Source organism: Chiroxiphia lanceolata, chromosome 3 (genome assembly GCF_009829145.1).
Source record: "Chiroxiphia lanceolata isolate bChiLan1 chromosome 3, bChiLan1.pri, whole genome shotgun sequence".
In the NCBI taxonomy this organism is placed as follows: Eukaryota; Metazoa; Chordata; class Aves; order Passeriformes; family Pipridae; genus Chiroxiphia; species Chiroxiphia lanceolata.
The window spans coordinates 49,115,711-49,141,456 of NC_045639.1; the positions used below are offsets into that span (position 1 = coordinate 49,115,711).

At 36.5% G+C, this 25,746-nt stretch overlaps 1 protein-coding gene across 5 annotated transcripts in view; it reads right to left on the reverse strand.

Moving 5' to 3' along the window:
- The window catches only part of SHPRH (SNF2 histone linker PHD RING helicase), a 55,400-nt gene that overhangs the window by 10,263 nt on the left and 19,391 nt on the right, over window positions 1-25,746 (reverse strand). For all 5 annotated transcript variants that reach the window (XM_032682910.1, XM_032682909.1, XM_032682911.1 and 2 more), the window contains 14 exons: window positions 24,940-25,018; window positions 22,841-23,004; window positions 22,494-22,750; window positions 19,785-19,906; window positions 17,213-17,301; window positions 15,351-15,440; window positions 13,014-13,121; window positions 11,859-12,001; window positions 8,834-9,007; window positions 8,447-8,509; window positions 5,975-6,200; window positions 3,925-4,068; window positions 2,531-2,632; window positions 1,640-1,711 (listed from right to left, as the gene is read on the reverse strand). In XM_032682910.1, the coding sequence (XP_032538801.1) occupies window positions 1,640-1,711; window positions 2,531-2,632; window positions 3,925-4,068; window positions 5,975-6,200; window positions 8,447-8,509; window positions 8,834-9,007; window positions 11,859-12,001; window positions 13,014-13,121; window positions 15,351-15,440; window positions 17,213-17,301; window positions 19,785-19,906; window positions 22,494-22,750; window positions 22,841-23,004; window positions 24,940-25,018 (1,833 nt within the window). The remainder of the gene's footprint in view (window positions 1-1,639; window positions 1,712-2,530; window positions 2,633-3,924; window positions 4,069-5,974; window positions 6,201-8,446; window positions 8,510-8,833; window positions 9,008-11,858; window positions 12,002-13,013; window positions 13,122-15,350; window positions 15,441-17,212; window positions 17,302-19,784; window positions 19,907-22,493; window positions 22,751-22,840; window positions 23,005-24,939; window positions 25,019-25,746) is intronic.

Here is a 25,746-nt window from a genome sequence, read left to right on the forward strand (position 1 = left end):
TCATAGAGAAATTGCTTTATTTTTATGACACTCATCAGATTAAAAATTGAAGAATTTTAGAATTTTTAGCATCCCAGCTGCTAAAAAACCTGAATTTCCAAGTTTTTCAGCACAGAAAGATTCATGACCCACAGAAATTTTCTGCATTTATTGTTCAATTTTTGCATTTTCTCAGTTTTGAACTTCAGTAAAGACATTACAGTCTTTCATTTCTATGAATGATGATTCTTAATGCCTAGGTTAAGCATGCAGATTAAATATTTATACAATTTTTAAAAAATTACAAAAATGTTAGCATTGGCCTCCTTTAAAAGTCTTTACCTATGCATTTATATTAGGCTGGTCTTTATTAAGTAAGTTGTAAATAAAGTGCTTTAATTTTTCCCTACTGTTAAGTCCTAGACAACAACTTTTGAACAGAGTGGCTTAATCTCTTTTAGACAGAATGCATTTTAAACAACAGATTGCATTGCAGAAGCTGTTCTCCTTTGTGAGCCTAGAACATCTACGTGTCAGCTACGACATTCTGTAACAGAGAAGCAATTTGTAGACCAGTGGTTTTGCACCCAGAAATAGTACCTGACACTGTACTAGTCTGCTCAATAGGCCATTCTAAGAGGAAAAATAAAACAGCTTTCACTGGACCAAGTAGCAGAGGGAATTGACTAAACAACTGATTATCAAGCAGAAGGTCTTTTAAGCTTCATGAAGTTCTTTTAATCATGCAGAAACAGGACATAAAGTATTTTAAAAGTTCCTTGCAACATGAAGGCTGCTACTATCTAAAGCAGCAGTCTCGCTATTAAGAAAAGATAAAGAAAGTTAAAAGAAAAGACTATTTTCCCTTTCAGTGAGCTCCCTCCAGCTCCAAGATAAAGCATAATGGCAGTGAACAGGACAAACAGGTGTTCTCTGTAAAAACCTGTACTACCCTTGGAAGAAAAGCACAGAGGGGATTTTGGAAACATAGTAGGACACCAGTTCACGCTTACAGATGTCTATGAAGTGGACAGAAGCTAAACCACTTTAAAATAGTTACCTAAAAAAAAAGAGACAATTTAGTTTGACTGTACAGGAGTCCTTTCATCCTTTTACCAAATGCATGGCAAGTCAAGTTTAAACTACAGTTTTGTATTTTATGACATAGATTAAGTCCCACTTAAATTTCAACTCCCACAGTTCAGCAGGTAAGTGGTGGGGAAAGAAATACAAATTGCCAGTCTTTAATCTATTGGATTTTACTACTGTTTAAGTAGAAATAAAAAATACTGTCAATAAGAGCAGTTACAGTAAAATAGAACAGTATACTACAAAAAGCTTATCTATTTCTTCAATCTATTGGCTTCTAAATGGCAAACAAATGTTTCTGACAAAAGTATAACTTCAGGGTTATAAAACAATCAGGAACTCACATTTTTGGAACAGTTAAGCACTGATGCCAAAAGCTAAAGGCAGTAGTGGTGCTTGTATCTGAGCAAGACATTACGTCACGGGGAGAGTCTGGTTAGTACATTACAGGAAAGGGCTTATTTCCTCTGTTTCAATATAATGTTAATTTTAAATCAGATGCTGAAAATTTGCTGACTCAGCTGTAGGTAAAGATGTTCTAAAGCTAAAACCTGCTGACAAAGTATCTTACCTGTCTTCCCAGTTGACGAGCACAGATTGGACACGGTTCTGGGTTAATTCCCCCAGTAGTTTTATCCTGAGACTATAAAGTAGAAGAAAAATATCAACTTTGTGTTTCAACAAATAAGAAGTTATTCTATGCTTAAAACAAGCTTCTAGAAAAAATGAATAATGAAGTCCTTAAAAAGAAACCCTACTGTGTGAACAAATTAAAAATATATTAATGAATAAAGCACATCTTGAGAAATTAAAAAAATATGCAACTGATGGTAAGTAAAAGGAGTACTTTTCATTCTGCAGTCCTTCATATAGCAGCTGGAGTTCTACAACAACTCTGAAAAAACCCAGTAAAATACAAGCTTCAAATAAGAAACTCCTCATATTTTTTATCAGCTTCATATGTTGTAGAAACAATTAAATCCTTGCTTCATCTATGTTACTTAAACATAAATGTACTTACTTGAACACTATGACTAAAATAACATATAATACATGGGGTTTGTCTGACTTTTTTTACACTTATTTAACCTCCTGACATGATTGTCCTGTTTAAGAAGGTAATCTCTTTGTAAAATAGCAAAGGTAAGTGGAAAGTTAAATCATTTTATAAAGCCTCTACTAAACATGGCCCATTAATTTTAATGAAAATTTTAAGCATTTCCAATGAGTTCATAGTTTTTTCAGTGTGTAATAGCAAATAACCAAAATATATAATGGAATAAGTAATTTTATGACTACACAGTAACATAAAGAACACGCTGAATTTCAGTATGCAATGAATCTTCACAGAAAATACAATTTCTTTAAGACGGAAGTTTTAAATAAAAATAACGGTAGGTTTCTTCCACTGGGTAAACAGAGTAGATCATTTGGGTAAAGACCGTGGAATCATTAATCTTACTTTCTCCAGATTAGTGAGATATAGAAGTTGTCCCAATTTCTTCTGAAGCTGTGATTTGGCAACAGCCTTGTCATTCAGAAGTTTCACTCGATTTTGCTCTACCTAAGAAAACAGTATTAAACACGTATTAACAAAGGAAAAAAAATAGTAAATTTTTACAATAAGGCTTAAATTAATTTTTTGGTGAAATTTAACTGAATAATTTACTGGGGACAGACAGAAGAACAGCTCATGGTGTAAATTTAAGATGTGCTTCTCCCCAAGCAAAAATGATTATCTATTCCTTTCCTGCACTCAGTATGAAGACAGCACTGTGAATGGGCTGAGACCCAGGCGGTACAGAAAATTGTTTTTTATCATTTTATTTGCATTATTGTTTCTTTACAGAGACAAAATCAAATTAAAAGCACTTATTTTTTTATAACTTTCTTTTGAATTGATCATCTATCTTCTTACAGCCATATATATCCTAGACTCAACTGCTCATTCCAAAAACAATGTGTAAGAAAAAATTATTTTCTTTATACTTCTCAGAAGTTTCCCCTTTTCATTTAACTTATACAAAGACACAAACATAAAACTGGCTTCTTTTTAGATTAATTACAGCTGATAGTGGAGTAGTTATTAATACTGCAGAAGAGGCAGGCACCTGAAGGATGAAAGGCAAAGCAATGGGTGTTTCTTTTGTGACTGCATATACATACATAAATCTTAAAACTTTGTGACATATTTGTTAAGCAAAGTGCTCTGTTTTAAAAATCGTTTCAACACACAGAAGAAATATCTATTTCCTTACAGAAAGAAGTACTTTTATCTAACACTCAATCTCACGGAAAAAAAGTACAAAATGTTTCTAGTGAAAACATATTTCTATTAGTGCAAAAAAAATATAAAAACTAAGAGTTTAAATCAACCCAGTATTTTCTCTATCATCATGAACAGAAATTCTCTCAGATGTAGCTCAGAAATTCTGGAGCATACTGAAATACTGACAAAAAGTTTTGTCTTCTAGGTGTTCACTGCTGTTTTATAGGTCCTTGTGGAAAGTAGCAATATGGGTAAGGAATCAGGTCAATCTAATTTTCCACCAGCTTGGAAAACTGGACAATTGTATTGGAAGGCACCAGAGCTATTTACCTTCTGCTTGAAGGACAGCAGGCTTTTGGAAAAATGCCACTCTGTCAGAAGGCCAACAAAAATATATCAAAATAAGAGTTACAATCTCAAAAAGGTCCATATACTGATATAGGACCTGTAAACTCCACCAACCCTTTCTGAAATTGAATGAGAGGCATATATTATACACCTTATACATAGATCACGGTACGGATTTTATTTTTGTAGGAGGTAGGTTCTTTCAGAAAAAACACATTCTTTCCTGCCCAGTACTTTACCTCATGTGGTTCTATGATGTGGAGAACTGGTGGATTTGGTTTTGGCTCATCAGGATGACGCACTCTCAGTCTTTCCGTAGCCATTGCCAGTTCATCAATAGCAGACACATGATCCCTAAGTACCATCCAATATTCATGAAGTAACTGTAAGAAAACCCCAAACAAATCAACAGCAGAACTGAGTTGAGTTCCTCTTATGTGATTGTGCCATACAATGGAAAATGTGAGAATTTTTTGGAGGAAGGGGTAATATTTCTTTGCATTATTCACCCACCACAACAACAAATCACAAAGGAAAACAAACAGTATAGACATTATCCTGCCGGCTATCTTTTCCAACCTCTTTGTATAAACAACTATAAACAGCTGTCTCTCATTTCTTCTACAACTATTAGTATTACAATAACTAATGCAACTTAACAGTCAGAAACAAATCTCTTACAAGACTAAACAAATGCTGAATAAAATAAGGCTTATTTCACAGAGTATCATCCTTGTAGCTTAATGTAGATTAGAGTAGTACAGACCATTCAATCAGCATTTCCAAGTATATTACAGATGGAATCATAATGACACCATTTTATTCTCATCGGCATATTAGTCTCATCTTTTTTTTCCTCATGTAAAGGCACATGAAGGGACTGTGTCCTTTCTTGCAGCAGAAACTTTCCAACACATAGCAATGCCTTGGTAACTGGTGTCCTCCTCCTTTTGTCAACTCTTACAAGCCGAGGACACAAAGAACAAAGCATGGGAACAGTCATGAGAATGGTCATTATTCTCCAATCAGCATTTTGGTACCATAAGCAAGTGACCTAACTTTGTGAGAGCAGCACAACCCTATTAGGCATTTAATAACTTTAACTACCAGACACCTAAATGCTGATTGAGACATCATTTTGTTTATAAAGTTTTTGCACTGTATTACACTGTAAACTAGCAATTTTTTAAGGCAGATCCAGATTAAGTTTTACTCCTAATGAGCACTACCAATTTGAGGAAGTAGGTGATCCATAACCAAGTTTGTTGAAAAACAAAGACAGACCGAATATCATTTGTTAATCTAAGATACAAAAAATAAATCACTCCATAGAGTATCTTCTCCTGCTCTTCTATAGATTAAAGCTAATAACAAATGCTTAAATTCTTGGATAGTAATAAGCATCTTTGCTTTTTCAAAACCTCCTAGGAAAAAGCAAGTTAGGTAACTTGTTGATTTCCTAGAATCATGAAACAGCAGACCTGGGAGATAGATCACATGGGCATAAACTCACCAGAACAGGAATTTATGCTGATGTCAGACCACACAAAAACCCACAAACAAAAAACACCAAAACGCCAACATTCCAGAAGAAAGTACAAAAGAATCAATAAACCTGGCACTAGTGTACCAAGTGTGTTCTACTGAACCTGATGTCCGTTCAGTTAATTGAAAATGAGGAGAAACGTTCAAGAGAAAACGTTTGATTACATCTAAGCTATAAGACAGGATGAGAGCCTTGTGTGTAATAGCTCTTCCCCCATCTCCATCACCAGTATGTATTCAAAGCAAGAAAACACAGAAACACAGGGATGGATAAAGAAAGGTGCAGAACAATTCTGTAGTTCTCTCTGATCCAAACAGGAAAGTATTATTTCAGGTTACATTATGTAGTAAACGAGATCCAGGAAATAAAGCAATAGTGAAAGTACATCTGTAGTTAGCACAAGACTGAAGATAAACTGAATTACAGAATGGAATAACACTGGATTTGCTGAGTCTTGCAACATTCTGACTTAAGTAAACAGATGAACACAATAATATCTGTATACTGTCTTAATAGGTGCAATTATATTGCTTAGTAATTTGATTAGTTGCCAGTATAGCTTTTAGAAACTCAAATCATATATAAACCGTTTTGAATCAAATCCTGTAATAAGCACTGTGGAAAAGCTTGGTGTAGGCAAAGCCTAATTTCAGGCATACAATTTAGATGTGTTAATATTCAGCTTCAACTTGTTTATAACAAATTAAATGACAACTGTTTTGTCACCATCTCATTTACTGTACCTTATATTCCTTTTTCCATGCTTCAAAGAGTTCCAGGAATATGCTCCCTTCTTCAGTTAGCCTAACATCCATTCGGTGAGCTTTGGCAAAGGAGAGAAGAGCTTTCAAGGCACGTTCGGTTTCACTGGTTGCCCACAGTCCTCTACTTGTAGTGGGCAAACGGTCATCAACAAGCCCCTCTTGGTCTTCTATCATCTCCTCGAATATTGCCATTTGGCCTTTAACACTTAAAAACAAACCCAGGACAGTATTTATCACTGATTTTGTACTTACACGTTCATTTCTACTTATTCATCATCTATTTCAGCCTTCTAGTAGTTGATTAAAGGATAATGCAAACCAAACAAGGATAAACAGCTGTCTGACTACCTAACGCCTCAAAAGGTTGCTTTGAACAGAGTGATCTCAGTATCAGCAACAAAACCACTATAAGGCCATTTTTGTCAGCTCAAAATCATCCCCAGCTTTTGTAAAGGCTTAAGCATCTAAATTATCTTTCAGGAGTTATTCATGTCATATTCATTTAAGAAAAAAAAAAATCAATTCTGGCCTTTTATACAAGCGAGACCTGCAGTTAAACTCTGACACAAAATTTGCTGTGTATTGCACTATTTAAGAACACTACAGCTTCCCATTTCCCTCCTTGACAAATAATGCTGATTTAGAAACGTGTTTCCTGATTCCAGCAATCACGAGGTAACAGAGCTCCCACTAGTAAAGACTTTTCAAAATGTTTTCTCATTGACCTCAAGACTTTTGAATCCAATTTTGACATTGTGAGGAATATGAGAGACAAAAGTAAAAGAGAAAGCATGCAAAGGACTGTAATCTATGCCTCTCAGTACTGTCCACCATGCATACTTCTCATACCACATGCTGGTGTCACCCTTCTTTCAGCTGCATTCCTGTCTGAGATCTCCTTTCTCATTGTAACATTGAATGAGGATGGTATTATACCACTTGCAACTGGACTGCAAATAAATATTTGCACAAAGAAGAATATGTATTTGTCATAGTTTGAGATTGCCCCCCCTGGAAGCTGGGAGGCCCAGAGGTGACTGGGTGCCAGGGCAGTCTTCCCTGGAGGGCCAATCACCATTCGTCTTGTTCGCTCCTGCTGAAAAATCATATACACACAACCGGCAGAAGCGGTTGGCAATCAGCCTGTGTCTGCTGCTGTGTGTGGGTGTAGAAGGCCAGGGGTGGCAGGGCCTCCTTCTTCCCCCTCCAGGGTGGGGAGGGGGGCCCTGCATCCCCACAACTCTACCTAAGCCAGGGTTGGAGGCAGCACTGGAGTGTGTGTTGTGAAGGAAGGGATTCACAACACCTGAAGGTAAGAGGGAGAGAGAAGGGCAAGCTCCTTGCGAGGAGGCCAGGCCCTCTTTTCCCCTGCCTTTCCAGTCAGACTGCAGAGCTTGGGACAGTTCGTAACTGGACTGAACACCTGTAGCAAAAGCTGAGCGGGAACTTTTTCCCCTCTCACTGTTAAGTGGGAGTGGATGTGAGGCCTAGTATTTTGAAGCTGAGCCAAAAGAGACAGGTTGATAACAAAAGCAGCTCAGTGCCAGGGGGAGAAAAAACCCCAGGCGAAACTGGAGAGGGACCAGAGGCAGGCCCAGAGGATGTCCTGCTGTGATTTAAATGCAGGACAACCAAAAACACGGAGGAGGAATGAAATTCCAGGACACGTACATTTGATAAGTTGACTACACTACAGCAGCCTACAAACGAAGGTATGAGAGAGAGAATGACACAGCAGAGACTGACACAGAACCAAGGAGGGCAGACTTGGAGCTATCTTCTTGGACTTCATGAGGAAGAAAGGACTTCAGCAAACAGCTGGAGGTTGGTGGGGGGAGCGTTCAGGTTCCCCGAACACTCCCACGAGAGAGAGAGACTGGGTACCTATCAGCCTAAGGGCTTTTCCTGGACTAAACTTAAAGGGAGAGGCTTGAAGGGACTGATAGAAGTGTATAATAATATATATATAGTTGCTTTTAGCTTGTATAGTATTTATCTGTGTAAAATAAATGTATATATACTTCCCCTTTCCCCCATAGAGGTGTCTGCCTGAAAATTTCTCTTTGGTGTTGAGATAAAATATTGGGAAGGGGTGGGGGAAGCCTGGAAATTGGATTTTGCATTTTTGTAGTGGTCCCAAACCACCACAGTATTAAATTAGCATACTTGTATTTATACACACACTTTCTGAACACTTCAAAACTTCATTTCAAATGTATGGTCATATTACAGCAGCTTGATAGAAAGTGGCATAAATCCCTTCCTTGTACACAGCTTGTTCAAATGACATTTACACAGAAAATTAAACCTAATAAAACCTTTATCAAGGCCATTAGTAAGAAGTTGCTGTAATTAGTTCATAAAGTTATTTCAGAAAACTTCAAGAAGAAAACATAAAACAATCCCACTTCCACTTTTCTAAGTGATAAATTTATAAAACTATGAACTTACCTATGCATAAAGAGCTTCGACTCATATTCTGTGAACAATTCGTCAGCCTTACAAAAGACACAGCTGCAATACAGAAAATTGAAAATGGATGCACTCAGAATTTCATCAGAAACCAACGTAATTACCATATATCTATTCCAACATACAAAACCACACAAAATCCTTAAAAAAGAACAAATTAACAGTCATATGTACACTCAATAAAATAACCGACAGGAAAAGATTTTCTAGGAATAAAACCAAAGGTCATGATTTTAACAAATGGATCTGTGATATCTGTGTGCATACAGACCCCGATTACATAATCAAGACCTCAACGTGTTATTTGAAATAAAGGAAAGTTTAATAATCCACTTCTAAAGTATATTTTCCATTTTCAGGACATACTTGTTGAGTGGAAGTCTAACAGGTCGCAAATGGCAGATAGTGGCAGCCTCAATAACCTGCTTAGAAGGAGGCCCTTCTAAGTTTTTCACTGCTTCTCTTACAATCTTTTGGAACTTCTTCACTTCATCCAGCTGGGTTGTGAGCAGGTATTGAAGGCCTCTGCAGTCACGGAATCTGATTTAAAGACACAGAGAAATAACTGTACACTGAGTCACCAAATCCAAACTTAATTAAGTATTTTAAAGTGTAAGAAAAATAGCTAAATAGCAATCTAGGACAACATATGAAGTTCATATCATAAGCAAATGCTTATTATTACTGCATGTAATGCTGTCAGAAATCACTCCATTGTATGCCCAGAGATGATGGTATTTGTAGAATAGAAAGATTCTTCCCAAGACTTGAGAGATGGGACCAAATATTAGTAGTGAACACCAACCCGCAACATTCTGGTCCACAATGCGAATCTACTAAAGGTAAACAACTGCACATACTCATAGTCTTACTTGTGTCTGTTGGCCAATAAAATGATTTGCAATGCACCTGTGCAATTCACAGCAGACAAATGCACCCATCACAAAAATATACTTCATTCTGCAAGTTAGGTTTCAAAGTTAAAATTATTAAATGGACATATCAGGAAACTATTTTCCTAAAACCTAGGTGTCTTTTGCAATTGGAGTGGAAACATGAAAACAAGTTAAGCACTTCCCATGTCGTGTTTTTCCTGTGAGCAGAGGTCTCTTGCTGAAAGTGCACAGTTCCTACAAGGTCTGACATTCATGGACAAGACTGTAGTTCTAGACCACAAGGAAAGTTTGATCCAAAACATTTGTTTTGTAAAGTGCGGAGATCAAAGCACAGGTTTAACACCACCACTAAAGCCTGGAATTTGATATGACCTACTTAAGTAATATGCATTTTTAAGTAACACAGACAAATCTGCCTAACAAGGTAGCTTGAAAATACATGTAAATTGCAATATCGAGTCTGCTGTTAATACCATCAGTTGCCAAACAATACCAGCTTTATAAAAATCTCCCACATTATACCATGGATTAATCATGTCTTATATTCAATTAGAGTACTTGCTGCTTTCACCACTGAACAGTAACACTCTATAAGACACTGTTTTTTAAGATGTCATCTCATATCCTAAAATAAATTGAAAAGGAATTAAATTTTATCCCTACTTTATAAAATAAACATTTAAGTTGCAGATAGCTTTTCCAAAGTTATAGAACCTATAAGCAGCAACAATTTAAGAAGATACTTTCTAAATACCTAATTTCAACTGAGGAAAAAAAAAAATCAGTATGACACTGGCAAACATACAGATAGATGCATATGCATACAAATTCTGCATGAATATACAAGCAATGCTGTCCTCTTATTTATTTTGACCAGAATGTGATGCTATCATTCTCAAATGAAAACTCAAACAGGAAACGTTTATATCCAGACTCACAGACCGGCTGAGATCGGAAGGGGCCTCTGGGTGTTGTCCAACTGCTCTCCTCAAGCAGGGTCACCTAGAGCTGGTTGCCCAGACCATGCCCAGACAGCTTTTGAGTATCTCCAAGGATGGAGACCCCACGACCTCTCTGGGCTACCTTTGCCAGTACCCAATCACCCTCACAGTAAAAGAGCATTTCCTGATGTTCACAGGGAACATCTTGTGTTTCAGTTTGTGCCCATTGCCTCTTGTGCTGAAAAAAAGAGCTATATGTATCTTTGTTTAGATTATTCAATAGAATTATGTTAAGTACTGAAAAGTAAAGGGTACGTTTACCTGCAGCAAGGGCAAGAAATTGCGACCTTTTGGGATCATGATAGCAGAATAATCATAGTGGAGGATACATCTTTATGCATTGAATGTGCATATCTTAAGTATTTAAACTTATACACACATACACATTTTATAAGCACATTAGATATTTGTATACATATGTATATGCATTTATATACATCTATTTATATATAATAAATATAAGAAAAATGTATTTAACTAAAAACATCATTCAGAAAGACTGTATTTAAGAGCCTAAGTTCATGTATCTGAGAAAACTGCCTGAAGTTAAACTACGAGAGCACTGTCCTTCCTATGTCTCCCTCTTCTGTGATAAACTTACAGAGCTTCAGCACAGAACATATGACAGGAGGCTGGGAGAAAAGGGTCTATTCAACCTTAAACTGAGAATGTTCACTTGTTGCTTTCTACATTTATCTCACTGGAAGGTACAGAGAAGACTGAGCCAAATATTTCTCAAAGGCACCTGGTGAAAGGACAAGAGACTGCACACAAAATGCAACACAGGAAATATTAACTAGATAAAAGGATTTTAATGTTTCTTTATTTTCAACAAGTAGATCATATACCAGAAACAGACCTCACATAGAGGCTATTGAATCTCCTCCTTGGAGATAACCTAAACTTAACAGGGTAAATCCCTGTGCAACCTGATTGGGTTGAATGAGCATAGGCCTGGACCTATAAGCTGGGGGTTGGCCTAGTGATCTCTCCAGATGTCCCTTCTGAATCCATTGTTCTGTAATTGAACCCAAAAAACAGTGGTACTGTTGTCTCTAACATGAAACTAACCCAAAATTCTTTGCTCAGAAAGAGAGTGGTGTTATTTTACGGTGCTACATAAGGATTTTCTGATATTGTCTGCCTACTTTCCATTTACGCAAGTCAATTTCTTTTATAGGTTAAATGCAATAAACTTTGAATCTTTCTTGATCAGCAGTTACATGAGTACAGAAGACTGTAAAACCACAGTTCACAATACAGAGAATTATTTCAAAGAATGCCCATCTAAGAGAAAATGGTAATTCTCCTACTTTTCTTTCCAAGTCTTCTATATAGCCAGCTTTTTCAGGGACTGGTTTTGAAACATAATTGCAGTCCAGATGCTCTGAAGCAAAAATGGCTGCTATTTAATTGCAACTGTTAGCACAAACTGATAAGAAGACTTGAACAGACTTAATTGTATTCATTAGCCTATTTTAGTTACTCTCTTACTTCTCTGCCATGGAGAGTTTATTAGTCTGCTGTTTGTAGTTGCAGGTTATTTCGTTTTGTACACGTTGAACAAGCTCCTCATCAATGGCATACTGTATTGCTGTCTGGATGACATCCAACCACCAAGGAGAACCAGAATGTATCTGTATGAAAAAGAATAGATTTATCCTTGAACATTCAACAAAGAAACAATTTAATCATTGCAGCAGAGGCGTAATGACTCTTTAGGGCTAACTGCTCTTTAGGCTACAGTCAAACAGACTGGTTAATTCCCTGAAAGTGGAGGATTAAGAGCATGATTAAAAAATAGCCCCTCTTCTGCTGAAGTGTAAGCACATGATTAAGAAACTTTCTACATTCTCATCTATTTCTACACCTTCAAAATGCTTCAGTAGTTAGATTCACCAAGACTACCTACAGAGAACAGCCTCATAGATATTGTGATCTCAAAGTTTCCTTCTTCTCTCTCTCTCAGAAGGAGATGAAAAGATCATTTAATGAGAGAAAGCAAAGTTCTCTGTGAAATTAACAGAGCAAGAACAGTGACCTTATAATTTTAACAGGTGAAAGAAGATGCGTAAATTTACTTCCTCGCGTGCTATTTGTCCTCATTTCTTTATTATTTATTTACTATTATGCGAATGCCAAGCACCCTTTTAACTCAGGTGTTGATCAATTCATTAAGAGTTTGCACCTTTCTCTGAAATCTGAACTGTCATATTGACTCAACACAATTAAGCCTTAAGCAGTGTGACTAAATGCATGCCAAAAATCAGTTCCCTTGAAAGCAACTGAAATACCATCTGATACACCACAGAAATGTTCCAAGGCCCAAATCTATACCTAAATTATGGGTGAAACAGTTAATTTAAAAATCAAGAATGGTGTTAAACTTTACTAGAATCATCCCCTACCATGTACTTCTGTTTTTAGTCATCTGTTTATCAAGTACTGTGTGCCTCTTTATATGGGGAACACAGAGTATGTTTTGGGTCTGTGGTAAGCGTGAAGTAAGCCTGTGGGAAGTCCCATTCCAAACAGGCCTTCAAAAAACTGTTAGAAGTAATAAACAGCTGGAGTTCTGCATATACAGATGAAAACAGCATTTTTTAAAAATCTCAAAATTCAGAGACAAAATATTTAAGAGGTGCCTGCCTTTCTCTGGAGCTCCCGAATGGTTTGAAGAACTGGCTGTAAGGCCTGATGGGCTTCTGCAACTTCTGCATTGGATTTACTCATATAATGTTGTCGAAGTTGTTCTGCCTGTATGGAAATAAGAGCTTAAATTATAGACAAATCATATTTAGGAGGAATAATGGAAAATGTAAAAACTCCCCAGCCACCAAAATGTTTTAAAATGGTTAGCTACCTATGTGCTACCCACTTTTGTTTGTAATATTTGGCAGTATTTTTTTTTCCTCTAGAATCTAGCACTCAGTAGTAAGTCCAAAAAACATTTGAGAAGACAAATTGGTTCAAAGATGCTAACTATGAAACTTCACTTTTGGACAAGCCCAAACAACACAACAGAAATACACTGCATTATGAAAGGGAACTGGAATTTAACTCACTATTCTTACTTATCTGTACAATAAATGTATTGCGCTGAATAAGCAAACAATACAAACATCTCAGAACAATCTGAGAACAGGAAAATTGAACTTGTCTACATATAAAACTTAGTCATGAAATAACAAGAATGGCTTACATTTCATTATTTTTAGGTGCATCAAATATAATTTTTTCATAGAAATTATGTAGAAATTACTTCTGACAGTGAAAACCTCTCTTAGTATACAAGTGCCTCTACCATGCAACCAGTACCAGTTTATTTCATATTTTAAAAACTGATGAACAAACAACTCACAAGTAACATTTATCTTTCATAATTTCATACTGATTTCACTAGGTACCTTAATTTAGTGCATTTTAGTGTGTGTTTAAGTCTTTCTTCTTTTTGTTTGCTACTATTAAGATAATTATATTGTTGTTACAGAGCCCAGTTTGCCTGGAGTGGACAGGACTCTTGGGGATTTAGATGAGCTACTGAAAAAACACCTCTGCTTCACATTTATAAAAAAAAATACAAATTTTCCAATCCCTTTTTTTATAACAATGCCAGGAGGTGACATTTTGAAAATTTCTAGAATTACAGATCAATAAAAAACAGGCAATATTTCTATATTATTTCTATGAAGGTGGCTAGAAACTTTAATTAGTTAAGAGAACAAGTCTCATTAAAACAAAAAAAAAAATGCTACCCATACCTACGATTTGTGTAAAAATGATAAAATACCACAAGATATCCAAATAATAAGACAGATACTGATCACCACTGCAAAACAGGAGAGGCTGTAAGAACTGGGCCTGTGCAGCTTTAAGGAGAGAGGCTTAGAGGGTACTAAAGAACAGCCTTGCAGCAGCCAGAAGGAAACCACCTAGATTGGCAGGTATTTTACTGAAGTACATAAGTGAACAAGGTACAACTGCTATTTGGAAAGGAATATTAGGTAAGCATGGTGTTGGAAAGGAATATTAGATTAGGCAAGCATGGTGTTGGAAACTGCAACGATAATGGTCGACTTCTGCTAGAATTCTGTGCGGAGCAACATTCCCAAATCTTTGTTCGCAAAGCTTAGCCATGATGATGACAACTGCTATAAATTGAAATAGGACGTTCTGTGTGAATTCTTTTCCCTACTATGAGAATTATGAAGTACTGAACAGGTTACTCAGCTGTGATATCTCTTTCCTTGGAGATTTTAATAGCCCAACTGGATAAAGCCCTGAGATACCTGGTCAGAAATCAATGTTGACCCTACTCTGAGGGGGAGATTCAGCTAGTGACATCCCAAGTCCCTTTCAACCCAAATAATGCCACAATAGACATTCCTTTCCAAATGGGGTCCATATTTCCACTACAAGTAACCAGTCAGGAAGAGTAATCCCACTATTTTGCTGGATATTTCCCAGTTAAGATTAAGGATATAGTCAAACAGGCTAATGAACACAGGAAATGATACACAGTGACTTGCTCATCTGGCCTAAGAAAAATAAAAAACTTCACCTAGAGAAAACTCTGACTATTTGCAGTTAAAAATGAGGAAAGCTAAAGAAAGTGGGAGGAAATAAAGGACTCAGAAGAATTCAGGATGATACATTCTTTATCATTAACATCTATGTAAGTGATTTTCATAGGAACATTGTGGGGACAGGGAAGCAACATTTTAGAGAGAAAAATTATTAAAAGCTCCGTAAAATACACAACATAACAGAGGCCACTAAGCATTCGGAACAGGAGTATTTTACTGGACATTTCTGCTCTCATCTCATACTCTAAACAACTCATGATTTTACCAAGTTGAAGGGAAATGTACACAGTTACCTTTAAAGCCATTTAATGTTATTTCCTTAGTTAGAGAAAATACTTTAGGACAAAAAATAAAAATGTGCTCTTCAAAATGTATTTATATAAAAACAAATTCTGCTTACCTCTTCTGCAAGTCGGCTATCACGCAAAGTTGGGGGAATTCCTGGGTGCTTTGCCAACAATTCCATCAAATTATGTGTAGAATGAAGTCTCTAAATATACACAAAGTCAACAGCAATCATGAAAAAAATCCATTGCAACATCTGTGACAGGAAAAGCTTGAACAGCAATGAAAGTTTACAGCAAGAAATTAGCATGCATTTAAAATTAGATTTATTTTTTCTCTGTTAATCTGGAAGCACCTTATAAAGAAAAGAAACATTCTTTTCCTCATTTTACTGAGACAGGAAACAATAAGAAATTAAAGACTTTCAACATCTCAAAAGTAAATCAGCAGCAAGTTTGATACCAGGTCATCAAATACTCTCCCATACTCACCCTACTAATTAAAACAGCCCTTGACTATTATGGAAGACAAACTATTTATTTCAGAGCACATTCTTTTGTAAATGTCTTTTAGAATATTCTAAGGAAACAATTCACTTAGCCCATCTACAGTAAAATAAAGTTTAAGGAAAATACCAGATCCCAAGAGCCTCATTTGTCATATTTTCACTATTCTGAAATAAATGACTGAATAAAACATGACTTTTTTGTTTATTTTTAGGAAAAATAAACTTGATTATTAATACAAGGCAACTCTGTTCCTCTTCCCTAGGTTCACCCTGCGTATCCCAAACCAGACCTCTACCAGCTCCCACAGACTCGTATTAATAACCTCCACTATATCTGAACTTGTACCCCTCTCACCTCCTGGACTGACTCTATCTTTGTCCTATTACTATCTTAACCACTGAAGAGGAATGGCCAGAGTGGTTTTCCGTTATCCTTAAGAGCTAAACCTACACAACTGAGAAGCATTCAACAGAAGTTTTATTAACAAAGCAATTATTAGGTAGCATGTATTTTGAGGGGGGGGGGGGAAGCTTTATTAGATTGTATAATCCAGTAAAACAGTTTAATTAACAACCCTGTTGTAAGTATCTTAACAAGTTTATGCTAATATGGCTATGATAAGAGAAAAAAGCCACCAGGAAGTCACAAAGAGAAGGAAAAATCAAAGAAGCATAACAGAGACATCAGATGACCACATGCAAGATAATCAAACAATAATTTATTTAGCAAAGCAAGCAAAGAGACAACTGATCACTTCTTATTTATCTATCATTAACATTTTAAATATCTTGTTAAGAGAATCTTGGCCAATTTAGAACTGATATTTCTTGAAGAAATCTGAAGACATTACTTAGATAACCACTGCTTTTATTACCAATAAAATATGTTCGTATTTTTAATATAGTATTCAAAATACATGAAGACAAATGTCTGAAGAGAAAATTCACTTTGATTCTTTTTTATGCTTTGATGCCTTTTTATCTTCTGCAGTGCAACAATTTTATTATTCTCTATCATTTGGCACATTAATATCACTCTCAGAGCAAACCCAGCATCCTGTATTTGCAGAATGCAATGTAGCACCATTAATGTGAGCAGTCACAGTCATATGCACAAGTCTAGGAATTCAGCTTGTTAAGTTTATTGCAGAACAGCAGGTGGAGATCACACACTGCTTCAGGGACATCATGAAGACTCACAAGCAAGTTTTTAGAAATATAGCATCTTTCTTCCTTTAAAAAAAAAGAAAGGAAACATGAAGGTCACTGGACCAATTCCTACCTAAATCACTGGACAGATTGCTATCTAAATCACTGGACAGATTCCTATCTAAAGACTGTGATCATGACAGCACGCTGAAATGATAATTCAGCACACCACTGTGAAGAAAAAAAGACTGACCTGTTAAGTTAAATCTAAAGTATTCCAGTTCTTAACTACATCTTTTTACATTTCAGTGCTCACTCACTTGCAAGGAATCTGTTTTGAGCTTTTCTTTGTGCTCTTCAGATGATCTTAATACTTCTCTGTATAGCTCCGCAGCCAATGCATATTCTCCTGATTAAAAAAAGAGTAACAAAAACATACACATATTGTGTTGGTTTTAAAATATACAAGCAGCCATGACTGACCTTGATGTAACAAGTTACATCACTTGAAACATACTAAGATGTTTACAGAGAGTCTGTATAACAAGTGCTTGTCTTCAAGAAAATCTTTTCTATTCCACACCCCTCCCACCACCCAAAAACAATGGTAAAAGGCAGAGTATTATATTCTACAAAAACTAAGCAATTTCCAAATTAAATATCTTTTGTGAGTGCAAGATCTGTAGACCTCTCAATCTTAAAATATGTATTCATGGTTGCATAAGTCCAAAAAATCTCACATGTTGCACTAAAAAAAAAAATCCTCTACAACTCACTGCAATGATGCATTGCTAAATTTGCACTGCAAATACATTATTCACTGCTCCAGTGAAAACAATGAAAGTTGTATAACACTTCAGAAATGCAGAAATGATTAGGTACATGCAAGGAGCATAACTTCTGATGTAAGCTACCAACATCACAATCACTTCTCAGAAAATAGATTACATAAATTAAAAAAGAAAAACAAAATTGAAACTGCATATGGAAAAGCAGGGAAAAAAAATTTTAATTTTCTTTTCTCAATTGATGAAAATTTACTTAGCAGTAATAGTCTTAGAGACTCTTAAAACATGGCGAAGGACAGGGACAAGAAATGAATAGACACATAACAGAGTAAAAAAACCATCATCTTCCTCCATATCTGGAAGCATGAAAATATTATGTCAACAAAATTTGTTGCTTCTTACATTGAAAGTATTGCCAGTTGTAAGGGTCCTGCAGTATAGAACTGCAGTGTAGTCCTGCAGTATAGAATTGTCCTTACTAGTAATAGGCGAAAAGCTATGTGCTGAATTTGCAAGGCCTCAAGCTTGAAGCTTGTCAGGCCTTCTTTGAATTTCGATTGACCCAGACCTTTTACTCAGTCTAGCTGGGATAGCAATTTCTGTCATTTGGTAGGTGTCTGTGGCTAATTTTTAATTTTTTTTTTAACTTTTGTTTATCTTTCTGTGGTACAAACCCAGTTTTACATAGATAGCAGTAACAAGCAGTTATTCCATGTAGAATGAGATATTTACAACTAACACAATGATGTAGTGTAAGGAAATACAGGCCTAGTAACAATTGGAGAGGTCTTGAGAAGTAAAGATATAGGATGCAGTGTAGGGTACAGCCATGGGATGCTAAGAGATGGTGCACAGGCTTGGCAGTGAATAAGAAAGCCATGGCTATAAACAACTCACCCACAGTCAAAGAAATGCAGGCTTAGAGCTGGACAAAACTGGTTTTAGGGGCAACAAAGAGAACAAAGAAAGAGTATGTAACATTCATAAAAGGCATTATGTACACTAAATTTGGTCTTTTCACGGAGCTGCAGACCAGTGAAGAAAGAGAAAGATGCGAACGTGCGCTAGCAAACATAAAAATGATCCTTGTGTGAGGAAGAAACTGTCAACACAAACATCTTATTCCTCCTGATGAAGGTAGTGACAACTAGTTGATAGCACTGCCACCACCTCTATGAAACCACTGACTTCAGGACCCAGAAGGGCCTAAGTAGAAAGGTGAGCATAAAAGCAGGACAAGCAGTATAAACACATAAGTGCGATTGTTACTCTTTTTTTGCCTGTAAGAATTAGATCTGGACTAATAACAGTTAGACCTATAAGATTTCAACTATAGGAAGAATAAATTTGTGGCTTCATGTATGTGTAAGGTGTGCTTCCTTCTCACTGATAAAGAAGACTGAGTGTAATACTAACACTGGGGAGGGAGTTACAGACCAGAACTCTGCCTCAGTCCTGCTTTTGTTTCTCACCAGATGAAATTGTCATTGATCTGCTTCTCAAATAAGCCAAGCTTAATTTTTGCTTCTAGTGTATTTTAGAAGTGTTTCATCTATAAATAAATCTTTTTAAGCACTTAATTCCATCTGAAACACTTATCTACATTCTGCAATCATAATGAAGTATTTCAAACCTAATAATTACTAACTACAGATCAGAGAATGTAGTCTTTCTGTAAGGCAAGTAACAGAAAAAGCAGTTTGTGGGTTTTCCTCTCTGAAGGAAGATTTTAACATGAGCTGGAAAACAGCTTGTCAACTTTAGAAGAACTTGGAAAAGAGGCATTTTTTCACATTCATAACTAAGTAACTTCAATTTATTTTCATTTTGTTTAATGACACTCAAGATTAATACAGTTATTTTTGCTTCCCATTCAGAGGTTTTTTTTCCTCATAATTCAGACAAAATCTACATTGACAGAGCTGTAGAGCAGGCAGCAGGGAAGAGATTCCACAGCCAGCATAGCAGTTTGCATGGCAGGGGGGTACAAGTAAGCCCAGAAAGCAGTACTGATAAAACAAAAGCAGGTTAAGTACAAACACACAAGTATAGCTTCTTTTATCCTCCCAGTACACACAGATGTACTACAGTCATCCAATCTTACCTTTAATGATATGGATACCAGCTAAGCCATTAAGAGCACACACTAGCTGTCGGTGAGCTTCTTCACACTCCGTTCGACATTTCTTTTGCAGAGATGCTAACAGTTCCTCCATGGTCATGGTGCTGAAAAGGAGAACAAATGGTTCAAATCTGAAACAAAATCACAATACTACAGAAATAAAACTGTCATGCTGTGCAGCATAAAAGATGGTTACATGCATCCAACATCCTGTACAATGGTTTTTTTGATATTTATTTACTTATTAAAAAAACCCTAGCTGTCAGCCTTGCTTTCTGCTAGAGCTTTCCCCTAACTTCACTGTGTTGAGAGGTTGACATCCCCTAAGAACAGAAAGAAATAAGCAAGAAGAAAATTAGAACTAGGTAAAATAATCTTTCACGAGGAAAAATATTTTGCTCTTTCTGTTACAGTGTGAACTAGAAACACGAGAAATCAGACCTCATTTTGCCAAAAGCTGTTCAGATGAAAACAGCTATGAGAGACTACATTTCTACCCTCTGCTACCAATCTAAACACGTAAAGCACATGACGTATCAATGTAAAGAGGAAAAATGTGTGAAATGAAAACAGGGAAAATTAGCAAAAACAATTTTAAACTTCTTTTTCTACTTTTGTCATTTTTATAAATTAGGAAAGGAATTTAGTCAGAAGAAAATTAACTTAATAAAAAATACAGGAAATGGAGAGGGAAGAGAGCGAAGTAGGAACAGAAATGAAAAAGAAGCAAGAAGGAAGCATGAAGGATAGGCTGGAGTAAGGCCACGGGACAAAGAATCTAAGCAGAAAGAGGACTGATAGAGACAGGAGAGTGAACAGCAGCAACAGCCTGCAACAGATGACCTGAGGCTGCTTCTATGACCAGCTACTGCTGTTAGACCAGACGCTACCCTTCTCCCCTGAAACTCTGCTCCTCAGTCTCATTCACCTTTAGAGAAGCATTTACTATTTGGCATTTAGCACTGTGGAACAGAGTTAAGAGGTGATGTAACTCCTGCGCAGACTGTGCCCAAATTATGCTGGAAGGATACACTTTCCTAGGCTTTATTTTACCCTCTTTTGCAACATAGTTCCAGTTGCAGCAACTCATTTTTGGCTTTATGCTACAGTGTTATACCAGAGCAGGTTTTAAATCAATATAATCACTATTTGTATATTCTGCAGAGGTAATGGCAAATACACATAGCACCTGCATACACTGATACTTCCACCATTGCTACTTACCTTTTATTTTCAGAACCAACAGCAATTTTAAGAAAAATTAAAAAAGCAGAAGGATGTAAATATAAAATATGCAATTTGATACACAGCCTGAGACTACCAATTAAGACAAAAAGAAGAGCTTTTTTACTCAGTTAAACTAGGAGAACCCTAGCAGTGAATTTCTTCATTATTTTCATACATATAACCAAAGCCAGGAGTCAAATCTTCTCTCTGATCTGGGAATGTCTACTGCTGCAGTCAAGTTTGGTTCACAAAAAAGATATGGAAATGGTGCTTTCTTAAGAAAGATTTAATTCTCATTGCTGGTTTTTCCACCACAGTTACTATGCAGCTGTCACTGTGCAACCATTCTACCAAAATCAACACAGGACTAAGAAGTGCCCAGCATATTCTGCTCAGTTTATACATTTCATTTATACTACACTGGCTCATTTTAATGCAAACAATCTTGTATGGGTGGAAATACCGATTTCTCCTATGTTTGAGTCCTTGTTTCCACACTAGCAGACTGTTCGACAGAAAGTGCTACAAGCACAGCATCTAACTATTCATCTCTGCTGAAGCAGGTGCAAAGCCAGTTTCAGGTGCTTAGGCACCACAGATGCCCTGTATGAGAAGAGGGAAGGAGTAAGACACAAAACTTCATAAAGCATAGAAAGAGATGGAATAGAATGGATGAACAAGACTAGGACACAGCAGAAATAACACTGGCAGTGCTAAAAGTTTAAGCTCTTCTCTGCCTGTAGCTTAAAAAAAAAACAGTCAGTGCTCTCAGAGTCTGGAATGGAAACAGCCTGTTCTTTCACAGCCTCCCTCTAATTGATTGAAAGTGTAGCAGCTACATTTTGCAATAGGGCTAGCAACATGCTTTTGGTCCAACAAATGCTGAGACCAAACTGATACTTGGAGGGCACTTGCGAAGATGATGATCTTGAAAGCATGCAAAAAAAAAAAAAAAAAGGAAAAAAGTGTTTGTACAACTTTCAAGTTTGGATCTACATTTAAAAATTCTGCAACCTCACGTTAACATTTTCTCTGAACTAAATAATTATTCTATTCTGTTGACTCATTTTGTCCATTTTTCTCATTCATGAACACGAGCTTTGTAAGAGACAAAAGAAAATCAGTGGGCTTATTTGAAACTGAAGAAGAATCTGGTTTGTTTCACCTTTAATCTGTCACCTGGAACACCCCAGTATCCATCAACATCGCAAGGTTAAAATACTACTGGAAAATCAAATTGCCTCTCGATACTATGTTCTTTAACACAAGAGTTACACTAACAACTCTACTGTACCCATTTGTCTTCTGAGATCAGATTAGCTTAGTGTACCATATTTGCACATTTAATTAAAGAAGCCTAAAATTAGGCTTGAGATGAGTACTGTGCAAGATCTTGCACTGCTGGGGGCAATCAGAGTTTTCCTCTGGATAAAGCAGGCCATTTAAGAAACAACAGAAATTCACCTTTTCTGTAATGGCAAGAACTCTCCCCGAACAGCTTGTGGATGACAGCAGGCCTGCCTCAGCCGTAGCAATGGGTATAGTATGGAAGTCACAGTCCTTCTATCTAGGCTGCTAAGCTTAAGAGTCCAGTCTGAAATCTTCCTGAGTTTTGCCAATGCATCCTGGCAGCACACCTCATGCTGGCGATGATAGAAGTGTCTCTCCACAGGAGAGAAGTGAAGCCAGTGTATATTTTCTGTCTGAGGGGGTATTTGAATCTGCAATTAAAGAAGAAAATAAGTAATTTTGCAAATAAAACTATTGATAAATAATGTTTACGAATTTTAAAACTCAAAACTCTTATTTACTTGGTCAATCACATCCTTCTTTGCTGATCTCCACATTATCTTCGCAATTAGACTGTAAAGAGGCCGGGGATTTTTCCTACAATAAGGTCGATATAAAAGTTGGTCCCACCAATGTTTGACCCAGTAAGGATCAACTCCAAGAAAAAGGACTAATCCATACAGATCTGCCAAGAAAAGAAAGTGTTTTAGTACAGTGTTTGTGTTTTAACACTTCACAATATGCCTCCAAAAAATTAACTTTCATACAAAGGCTACCAGGCATAATGACCTTCTGGTCATTATCTTCTGCATTTCTTTTCCAGTCATTTCCTCATCAAAATATTTAATTTTAGGCAAGGGACTGGGTAGAAGAAGGTGGGGGTTCTCTCCTTTAGCTAGCTGTTGATTTCCACATAACTTGCAAGAATATAGCTATTTGTGAGACACTTTCCCAATTTCAAGTTTAGCAGAAAAAAGCGACAAATTTAAACCTATTCAGAGCAGAGGCAAGAGGCAGAAATTACATGACTGCATATGGTTAACAGGGCCTGCCAGGATTTTCTAAAACAACATTGCTCAGTATCATTACTTCACAGCCTGCTGTGCACCAACTGTTTGCTGCCCACCATCTAGAAGGGGCTGCAATTCAGAAGACTTTCACTTCTCTGCTAAGACATAAAGAAGTAACAAAAGACACTTTGCTTTCTTGATAACTGAGAGAATACAATTTAATTGCTAATTCTGCCTAATTCAGAAATCCATCACTTTTTGGAATGAAATTTAAGGACATTCTGACTTTAAACTTGTGCCTAAATCTCACCAGAAAAATACAGAAGCACACATTTAAATGCTGCAAGCGGACAGTGCCAAAACAGAGATATGTGATGGTACCTTGTAGTTCCTAAAGATCTGGTGGCTACATTCCTTTTTCTGTTAGGTTTATGGTAATTTTGTATTCAGCTGAAAGCATCACGACATTCACCAAATACATCATAGACCAGGGGAAGAAAAATCCTGGGAATCATTTCTATGCAAGAAGCAAGTGTTTACCCAGAGGTCCTATTCAACTGTATTACAGCAGCAGTGTCACAGACTGAAATGAGTCAGCAGCTTTCATCCCCTAAGTGATGGGGGCTGCCTTAACATAGCCTGAGAGACTGTCAATACGTATTATGCACAATACGACATTTCAGATATTTATTAAATCAAGACTATCACACATAAGGACTTGAAGAAATTAACCATGACAATAAAATCTATCAGTTCCTTCTACAGGGTTTGACTTATTAACTACATCTTCTCACAACTATAGTGTGTATTTATAAATTTAATTCACAATTCCATAAGGAATTAATCTACAATATTGACTTTAGTAATTCGGTATCCATATAACAGTCCACAAATGCTTACACTGATTTATCCGCTTTAAAACTCACTGTCTCAGCATGTACTGTATATTCCTAAATCAATCAGAGAACAGGGAGACAGAGAAGTTAATCAGTTCCCTTTCTTTTTTCTATCTCTCTGAAGCCTGTCTACAGAAACTGAGTACCTCACAAAAATGACAAAATAAATGACACCTGCTAACATACAGCTACCTACTTCACACATCTCAATTCATTAAGTCCTTACATAAGGACTTAAGACAGTTTCATAAGCTTTAGCATGATTTCCAGAATTTATATTCATGGCAGTTGATGCCCACAGTAGCTCATACGGGGCTATGCAAAAAGCAAATACAGCTTTGCTTGCTGTATTTGACAGCTTAAAGGATTCTGTAACCAGAGCAGACTACCTATAGCTGCAATAGAGAAGGGTTAATATTTACCCACTCTAAGTGAACACTGAAGAACAGACTTGAATCAGCTGTTGGACACACAGCTTCTCTGCTGTCCAAAGTATCTGTCTAACTAAGGGAGACAAAAAGATTTCAGCTCTGCAATTTTTATATTGATAAAAGTATTGATGGCTTTATTACATGCTTAAAGTTTATGGCTTACCAAATCAGAGTACCTAATCAATTCAAAGTAAAACAAGCAGATGTTTTAACTGCTTCAAAGCACTACCTAATTATCAGCATAGGGAAATCCCACAGATGACACCACTACATAAAATCTCACCTTCTAATCCTCGCTGCACAGGAGTACCACTGACACACCAGCGATTGATTCCACTTAAACGGAGTGCCATTTCAGCAGCCTAGTAAAAGGAAATAGAACCAATGGTAGGAAATGGAAAACAAAGAGTAGAACACAGTCTGACAACACGTGGAGCTTATTTTTGAGAAGTCTGAACATCTTTTCAGTATGTAACATTAGCAGATTAGAAGCAGCATCAGTATAATATATTATGAAAATGTATATAAAATTTTGGAGCTTTCTTGAAGGTAATTGAGAACTGATAAAAGCCATGTCCTCTTCTGAGTAACCAAGTGCAATTAAGAGTTCACAGATGCCAAACAGATAGCAAAAGAAAATGTATGTTTAAAAAAAAATAAAAATTAAAGGCCATAAGCCATTATATAAGCAGCATTTTTGTCTTTCTGTCTTGGGTAAAAAGACTGGACGGACACTAATTAAAATAATCTCCCCCTGCAGACTGTATCTCTTGAGTTTGCAGACAGACTGCTGACTATTTTAGCTTCTAGACCCAAAGGACATGTCTATGCCTCTGAATCATACCACTGAACAGGCTAGTGTCTTGTTTGAAGCTATCAAACACTGTACACAACACAATGATCTAGTTCTTTAAACTGTCAGTATAGATTATATGTTAAGTATTTTTTGAGCTGGATAAACTTCACAGTCTGCCAGAATTCCAACAGGAGAACCATTTAATAGTAAATATCTCCAACAGAAAATTCACTCCTACAGAACAAGTGACAAGGACAAATTACTTGAGTGCACTGAACATTAAGAGGGGGAGAA